This window comes from Alligator sinensis, unplaced genomic scaffold (assembly GCF_000455745.1).
Source record: "Alligator sinensis unplaced genomic scaffold, ASM45574v1 scaffold313_1, whole genome shotgun sequence".
Taxonomy (NCBI): Eukaryota; Metazoa; Chordata; order Crocodylia; family Alligatoridae; genus Alligator; species Alligator sinensis.
In genome coordinates, this window is record NW_005841939.1 from 1,442,355 (window position 1) to 1,451,762 (window position 9,408).

The 9,408-nt window shown below is 40.3% G+C and overlaps 1 protein-coding gene across 12 annotated transcripts in view; it reads right to left on the reverse strand.

The window, feature by feature from the left end:
* Window positions 1–628: 628 nt before the first annotated feature.
* LOC102384676 (blood vessel epicardial substance) overlaps window positions 629–9,408 on the reverse strand; it is a 75,904-nt gene continuing 67,124 nt past the window's right edge. For 11 of the 12 annotated variants that reach the window (XM_025199214.1, XM_025199215.1, XM_025199209.1 and 8 more), the window contains 2 exons: window positions 5,911–6,052; window positions 629–928 (listed from right to left, as the gene is read on the reverse strand). In XM_025199214.1, coding sequence (XP_025054999.1) covers window positions 819–928; window positions 5,911–6,052 — 252 coding nt within the window. In that variant the 3' untranslated portion in view covers window positions 629–818. Of the gene's footprint in view, window positions 929–3,437; window positions 3,540–5,910; window positions 6,053–9,408 lie in introns of all 12 variants that reach the window. The other variant, XM_014518096.2, reaches the window with a different exon arrangement.

Sequence of the window (9,408 nt, forward strand, 5' to 3'; positions counted from 1 at the left end):
TCTTTCAGAAGCCTTACTGCTGCTATACTTTGAACTAAAGACTTGAGACATGGCAAGAAATGACCATTCTTCTGAGCTCTTCAGTTTACAGGTCACATGCTATTTCTTTCAGAAGACATAATTGCAACAGTGTAAGTAGCAGTGGGTGAGCGAGGCACCAGCTCTGAGCACCATCTTAAAGAGGGGGCAAGAATGGCAGCTCTTACTGATGATCCAGTCACTACAGCTGCCCAGGGCAGAAAATTTTCTAGTTTATCATAATGCATGAATAGGAAGCAGCTGAATTAAAAGTTCTTTAAACACGTTTCTCATGTATCCCCTCACAGATAGTAATACCAGTAAATGTGTTATTTTCATTTTGAGACTATAGTATTAATACAAATGGTTTTAGATACGAATAACTTGGGTAAAATTCTAAAATATCAAATTTTCTGTTGACTTTTAAATTTACATTAGGCTAAGAAGCTTATGAAAATGGAAACTGGATGCTTTTGAAAAGTGTACTGAGTAAAGCTATAACATTTTGAAACAGTCCATTGTTTAAAGCTGAACTTAACATGGCAGAGAGCCAAAGCAAAAAAAGCAACGATTCAAAAACCATGCCCAATTAGTGAAAACAAAATTCATATAAGCTTTTCTTCTTTTTTATTTAGAAAGAAAAAATAAAACTAATGTTTTTGTCTAGCAATCACTGACATGTATGGGGTGGTATCTTTTCTGAAAACAAATGTTTTTATAATCCCATCAAAATAAGCTTCTTCCTTTGGCCATAAGTACAAAGCCTACTGCTTGTTTGAGGCCATGTCTGTTTAAGGCAGTCACTGGACTTCAGACTTAGTAGAAGATGAAGCTTCAAAGACATCATCTTCAACACTTTCTTCTATCGGTTTCATTTTTGCTGAAGTTCTCATGTAGGGAGATGCTCGGCCTGCCGCAATTTCAAAGAAAAGAGAAAGTTAAACTGAAATACACATACTGTTTTTATATATATGTGATAAAACAAATATGGCAGGTCTGATGATCTGCCTGAACATTAAGAAATCTAAAGTAACACCAACTATACCAGGAACTGAGTATTTTCTCAGGGAAATGTAATGCATCTGACTTTGGTACTCAGTCTTCTAGATGTGAAGTACCAAAAGGAGGTATGAATCATTATCACCTTTGAGGACCAAAAGTTTCAATCTATACTTTGGGAAAACTCCCTTTGAGTTTAACAGAAGTCTTGCCTGACTAAGACATATAAGATTGGGTTCTTGGCAGTACTGTAGTATTCAGTAATTTGCCTGAAAAAATAATGGTTGGGTTGAAGGAATAAAGCCCAAACAGTATTGGATCTATTACCAGCAGTCATAACAAAATTCTTAAATTCACTGGGAGAGATCTCAGCTGGAGTAAATGGTCATAGCTTCACTTCTTAAAAGATCATGAGATAAAATACACTAAATGGTAGGGTAACATTCAGTAGCTAAACACCTGCAATAAAAAGAAGAGGGGCATTAACAACTTTGGCCCTATAGCCAATAACTGAAATGGTTTCAGCGCTCTAAGAGTCTTCTGACAAAGCAACAATTCATAATGCTTTTTAAAACGGAGCACACACAAGTCTTAAAACAGAATACACAATCAGACGTACCCAATTGTTTTGTCCAGAAAAACAAAACAAAACAAAAAAAAACTTCAAGGTTTCACCTATATGAGCATTTATTGTACAGTGAAATTTTCACCCTGGAGATTTAATCACAAAATTGCCTTTAAAATTAGTCACCTAGGGATATTCCCATGGTCTGTTCAGAAAATTGTGTTTAGCTCCCTGTCTTCTTTGGATTCCCTCTCTAAAAGTTTAGCCCTACACTCACAACTGGAGTACAAGTATATAAACAGCTTGCATACAATAACTGAAAACAGTAAAAAAGTATTTTAAAGATGAAAATATAATCCTAAAAGAAAAATGGCAAGCAGCACACGGTCATGACAGCCAGAGGGCATCTCAGTATATGTTAAGAATAAAAACATTTATCTTAAAAAATCCTTGCAGTTGTAACATATGGTTAGAAGTGACATTCTTGGTATAAAAATTACTTCGACCGATCACGTATGCAATAAAACTCAATTACTTTTACTACCATATCACCAGTGAGCTCTTGTCATGGTCCTGAACTCCCTGGTGCTACATATTGTACAAAGAACAAAGAAGTATTCTCTCCTCCCAAGGAGCTTGCATTCCAAGTATAATGTTTTGTAGTACAGTGTTCAGATTTACAGTTACACTCATGCAAACACTGATAGGTATTAATTAGTGGTTTTAGTGTATTAAATATTACATATTTTTATGCAAACGTTTATGATTTTAACAAACTACTTAATTAGCTGTCATGCAGAGATAATTATGTATTTTATTAAACATGAGGCTTACTAAAGGCTGCTTTCATATACTTAGTTTAACAGGTAAAGTTTTGGGGTGCAGTTTAGTCCACGTAGATTTCTAAATCCAAAATCTGTGGGTATGGTTGTGGATTAGATATCCAAATGCCTAAACAGCAGATGCAAACTGTATGTATAAAAATGGCCACCTGATAATTTTGGCTGAAAGTTTCCATTTCTTTTTTAACTGCTTATATAAGTATAGATTATCTAAGATAATGCTCCATTGTTTCAGCTAGATGAACAAATTCCTTAGGGGGATCACCATCATGTTAAGGAAATTACTGATAATTCTAGGGCTGAGCAAAGATTGAGATGCTTTACCTTAGAAACATGGAGGCAGGAGCCTGCAGAACAGGGTTGGGAATCTGTCTTAATACTGTAAAATTGTTTGGCCCCAGTGAACGTCTTTGCTTTCTCCAAACACTGGAAAATCTCTAGGGCATGCTCCTAGCCTTTGTTAGCCAGATGTGCAAGAGCCTTGGCTCAGCCCTGAACCTGGGCCTCCCATACACTAGTCTCTTGCACTGTCTCCAGGTCCTAAAGTTCAAATGCCTATTAAAAAGGCATTTCCTGTGAAACCCTATCCCGCTTTTTAACCACATTCTGGGTACTGCATATAAAAGTGCACATACTATGGTAACACCAATGAAAGCATTACCAAAAATAAATCCTTCTACATTCCTTCTTAGTTTAGAAAGTTGCAAATACAGAATTCAGAGAAATGAGCAAAGTGCTTGAATTAATTAAACCAGATACCAGACAACAGAGACTACAGCACCCTGCATAATAATTACTTTTAACCATCAGCATGCTTATTTCGTAGTACTAAACACATTGAAAGAAAAAATTAGCTGAAATTATGTCTGCTCCAACCCAAATTATTTTGTACTTAACTTATATTTTGAAAAAGAGAAACATTAAATTTTCATTCACTAGAAAGTTGTGCGCAGATGGATCATATAGTTCAAGTCCAAGCATGAACACATCGTGAACAAACCCCACTTTAATACCTTTTTGAGGATGTTGCGTTAATATATGATCTTATCAACAGAAAGCATCGTGCTGCATACGACCCACTCCACAAGCATTATAGAACTCTTGTTGGTTATTTCCTTAACATAAGAGCAAACAGTTAGGGTTTATTTTAGTTAATTAAATTCAAAACACAGTTCTATTAATAAGTAGTTATTTTTTTATTATTATTATTATTATTATTATTATTATTATTATTAAGTAGTTCTAGTAATAAGTATGTTTTCCTCCTTTCTGCTAAAACACTAGGAAAATACCCATAAACACATTTCTTAGAAATTAATTAAAGAGTTTGTATTTTGGAATACCACAGGAAAACTATAATCTAAAGAAAAATACTTTTAACTCCATCAAAAGAAGAAATTTCAATTTTTGTGAGTATAAAGTACTTGGGAGAGTAGGATTTTTCTACATTGTAATAATCAAATATAATACAAATCTATGTACTGGGAAGCTTTAGCCCACACAAGAACTTGTCACATAATAATGAGTTATAATTTATGCAGAGCCTTATTCAAAGCAACTCTCTTTTATTGCTATCTCCTAAGGCAGAAGATATTTTTCCTGCTCCACTTCTCCATATATTCTGGGTTTTGTTTTTGTGTTTTACTAAAAAACTATGCTTCAGACTGAAAGGAACTGAAAATATTGGTGAAGTATGCCTTAACATGCATGTCCAACGGAGTAAAAAAAAACAACCAACACTTATTGATTATACTTCACACACAGAATCTGCTATATGGCTATTTAAAATGTAACAGTGGGAAGCTGAATGGCCACAATTTTGCTCATGTTGTTTTTGAAACCTGCAGATTCAACTGTGGTTCTCTATCAAACTAGCCTTCAGGCAGTGCTAATTTCCAACAGTGGAACTGTGTCATAAGAACACGTTATTTAGGAGTAACAGATTGCACAACTACTCCAGGCAAAGAGTTTAATTCCCTGGAAGCACTGCAGATCAATGAAACAACTAATCCCCTTCTATCACTCTGGGAAGCTCAGGCACCATGTTAATCAATAAGCAAAAAATAATTGTTGGAAGAAATTATATTGAATAGAAGGAGTACAACAGATAAGAGGGCTTTATCAAGTAGTGTTAAACACCAGTTCACCTTATACAGAATAATACAATTATTTCTGAAATAGATGACCATTTAGATTGGTTTCTCCCAAAGCAGAAATACTGGTCTAAGCATTTTGCAGTTAGTTCTGCAAGCGAATTTCGGTTTTAGCTAATTGCTCGTGACCTTCTCTCAACTGCCCAAATACAATCATGCAATTTCTTTCTTAAACTGGAGAAGTAGTGACACGAGAGAGAATTCAGACATTAATGTAGGTCAGTGCCAACAATCAGGCCTTTCTAGAAGATATATAAAAAGGGATATAAAGAAAAATAAATCTGACTTGCAACTAACACCAAAGGGTGCCTATACATGAGCAGAGAGACTGCTCTGACATGCTGTAATTCCCATGTGTCAGAGCAAACTCGATTAAATAGAGTCTGCTGGAACATGGCAATTACTGCGCTCCAGCAGCCTCCTGTTTCTCGTGTATGAGTATTCCCATGCTTCAAAATGGTGGTGGGGGAGCTTTATCTAAAGCTTGTTGAACACACCCCCACCACCATTTTGAAGAGCAGGGACACTGATACATGAGATGCTCCAGGTGCTTTAATTAGAGCGGCTCAATGCCCTGCCTCCACCCATGCGCCAGGAAGAGCTGGGGCTGTGCTGGTTGCACAGTAGTGGCAGCACTGGGAGTGGTGCTACAGCAAAATGTGGGGTGGCTGCAGCCCGCTCCGTAGCCCCCACCCTAAGCCCAGTCTCCACCAAGAAGAGCCCAGCGCAGCCCCAACTCCAGCCCACCTGTCCCGCCCAAATCCGGGGGCAAATGCCTCCCCCCCCACCACCCCCGCCCCACCCCCACAATGAGCCACAGCTTCATCCTGTCCTGCCCTGCCCCAGATGGGCAGTGCCTGCATCTGCCCCCTACCTCAACATGAGGGGTGCTGTTATGCCCCCACCCCAGGTCCCTTCCCTCCCCCCTCCCCTTTCACAACGGACTTACAAGCTGCACGCAACTCTCCACACTGCCGGGCTCTGCTCCTTGCTGCCTGCATGTTGGGCATTGGGCTGATTTCCGATATAGCCAAATTTCTTTATATCAGTACCGATCCAATATTGGACCAACGTATGTATTATCATCACTTTCTCATAAATTGGTATTAGATATCTCAAAACTTTATTACAGCCTTTTGGTGTCAGTAGCTACCATTCAAAAATCAATATGCACCGTCTCATAACTTTCCTATAGCTTGATAAAAAAGCTGACTAACAAAAAAAAGGTAATACACAAAGTGTTCCTGTTCTGCTTGCACTGAAGTCAATAGGAATTCTGCAATTATTAGAGAGGCTGCACCCAAAATGTGTATCTCTTGTTTTGGAGACTCACGAAGAGAAGATGCAGAGGAAGTCCCACGAAGAAACTGCTGCAAACCATCCTCACTGTCACTTGAGCTAGCCATACTGTTTCTCATCTGCATCACAGAGAGCTGAGAGCAAAGACTTGGCTGCCGATCCATTTGCTTTGATGTCTGAATTAAAAAGAAAGAAAAAAGTTTAACATATACAAAGTGCATTTTAAAGTAAGAAACAGAGTAAAGCAACTCCTACTTCCTTACTAAACTCACTGGGTTCAAGTATGGCTATGAAAGTTGGAGGTGTGCTGAGGCAATGGCTTTCATACACAATACACTTAAATATAAATGATTTAAAATCAACATTTATAATTGTGATTTAAATCAGCAAGCAAAAGACCATGATTTAAATAAGTGATTTTTATGATTAACTAATGTTACAAACTGGCCCTTATTTTCCTAAATACAGATTAAATGCATCACATAAACACCAATCTTTCTTGATCTCAGGATCTTCTACTTGCTTCGGCTGAGGTGATTTTGGACTTAAATATTTATATTTACATTTTACATTCTTAAATATTACAGTATATCTCAATAATGTGTTAGGTGCGTGTATAAGAGAGCAATTAATGGCAATTATGACTCACTTCTATTACATTTTTAGTGTTTGCAAATTACTAAGTGTTTCTCATAAAATGGATAATGTATCATCAACTTCCCCACTAGTAATGAAGATACTTTCAAGAGCTAATACACATTTATATTTGTACATTTGAGACTGCATCCCATCCAGAGCGACATGTAAACTATCAAAATGAAGGGAAATTCTTTGACTGATGTCTTGGTTTACCTTGCCTAAGAAGGGCTTGTGTTTTAAGACCCAATTTTGAAAAAGAGAATTAAAAAAAAATTCTAACATTTAACTTAAATTGTTTTTGTAAACATAATAGACATATGTATGTTGAAATCAACAGGGATTAGGTCCCTAAATTACTTTGCATAACTGGACTTAAGAGTGTAATCCTGTAGCTCTTGCTAGGTCTGATGCAGCAGGGGGCAGTATAGGCACTGCTATATTGCTACAAAACGCTGCAAAATTTTTCCTCAAACTATTCTTGCTAGTCTATACGGAAGCAAAATACAGAAAAACCACTGCTGCTAATACTTGCAGAGGGAAACCCACTGTATAGTATCAGTAGCTGGTTTTCATTGTGGACTATTTCCCATTAAGTTCACAACTTTGATCACAGCAATTGTAATATAACCCATTTAGGAGATATTTTCTTTTATGAACAAGCTGAGGAAAAGGACTCTCTCATCTAATAAATCAGAGTGGATTAAAAACATGAAATCAGATCTGAAAAGACTAACCAGCACTGTCACTCAACCTACTAATAATTGGAATATTTATGCAGTAGAAGGCAAATGCTACTTAAGTAAATTGTTTGTTGAAACTCTGCAGTGACTACATAAACAAAAATCACCATAAACCATGTAAGGAGATGGAATGTAAGCCAAACAAGATATGAATGTCTGAATTTACACTAGAAACTAAATGGTTGGATTCCACAAAGATTGGTCTCCCAGACGTGTTGTAGCTGAAATGAGAATTGGTCTTACTAGTCACCTGAAAGGACTTTGGGTGCCTAAGTTTAAGACACAGGCAGACAAGGTTCTTTGGGTAAATGTGATATATTTTATTAGACCAACTAAATCGTTGGAAAAAATCATTCTTTGCAACTTTCAGGCACAAACACACTTCTTCAAGCAGAGGGTGTCTGCTGGTGTTTTGTGTTCTCCTGGATGGAATAGAAGCCAATGTTAAAAATGCAGGTCTGTGAAAATGCAAATGCATGTCAGTGAGAATCAGAGGCCATGGGAGACAATAGGTGTGCGACAGGTGCGGGGGAAGGAGAGAATGTTGACCTGGTGACAATGTAGCTGGTCAACTGTAGAGAGGTTACCTGGGGTTAAGTTCAAGATAGGGATTCAAAAACAAAACAAACAAAAAACAAACAAAAAACTAAACAAAAAAACCAAAAAAACAAAAAAAACCAGGGCAGATATTGTTTAAACTTAGAAAGCACCTAAACTTGCTAGGCGCCTAGCGCCCACCTAAACCTGACCTGAATCCAAAAGATAAGTGACCCAGCCTCTACGTCCCTTGGGAGACTTGATCTGGTAAGTATGCTCAGAACATGCCTATCACACAGTATTGGGTTCTGGCCAAAGCACAGCAGTCCTGGCCAGTTTGACTAGCGACAGACGTTACATATAGACTGGTTTAAGTGATTAGAAACTGGTTTAAACCTGTAACAGAGCAGAAGCTCAGTGCACATAAACCAGTTTCAAAATGGCCAAAACCAGTTTGAGATAAACCTGGTTGAATGTAGTATCAGACTTAACTGATTTAGGTCAAATTGGTTTATGGAACTTCTGTCCCAGACCCCTTCCTGGTTTAAGTTAAATCAGAGTCCCCCAGCATCCCAGCATGCTCTGCAGCCCTGGGTGGGGCTGTGCTCTCTGCTTCAGAGGAGGAGGGCTAGGCCTGCCCCACTGCTCCCTAGCTGGAGCACAGGGGGCCCAGCCAGACAACAGCCCCCCCCTAAGGTGAAAGGGGCAGGGAAGAGGTTTATTCCCTCCTCCCTCCCCTGTCCCACCATCACAGACCTCAACCACGGTCTGACTGGCAGAAGCACAGCAGTCCCTGCCAGCCATTTCTTCACTTGCTGCTCCAGTGCAGGGGTGTGGTCAGCCCCAGCAGTAGCCTCAAGTGAAATGGCAAGGAGGGGTTAATTCTCCCCTCCCTGTCCCACTGGCATGAACCTGAGCTGGGGTCTGCCTGGTGCTCCCCCCTCACTGCTGCAGCAGATGGGGTGGGTGTATGGCCAGAGGCTGGCCAGCATGGCCCCCTGAGGCAAAGGGGGCAGGGAAGGGGTTTATTCCCCCCTCCGCCTCCTCTGCTCCTGGGGCACCACAGCCAGGGTCTGCCAGCTCTGACGGCTGCCTCCACTGATTGATCCGAGTGGGGTGAGTGGTGGAATAAGCTTCTTCCCAGGCGCCTGTGGTAGGGGCGGAAACCCCCTCTCTGCCTCCTTCAAAGGGGGCCATACCAGCTGTCCTCTGGCCATGCCTCTATGCCCACCCCTGCTCTTCGAAGACTGCACAGGGCAAGCAGCAGCACTGGGGCTTAGAGGGGTGGCCATACCCCCCAGAACCCCCCTAGAGTCACTGCCACTTGCCCCACGGTCTGCGGTAGCTCTGCCCACCCCACTCCTGCCCGCAGTGCAGTCTCCCCACCGGAAAGAGGCTTGCACTCCTAGGAAACAATGACAGGGAATGCTGATCCATGAGGGTCGCTCCCCACTCACCACTCCAGTGGCAGGGGTGTGGGCACGGCCAGAGGCCGGCCAGCACGGCTACCTTAGGTGAAGAAGGCAGGGAGGGGGTTATTTCCCCCCTCCCTCCAGTGTCTGGTGGAGGGGGGAGGGAAGGAGCTTATTTTGCCGCTCGCCCTTGCCCAGGAGGGG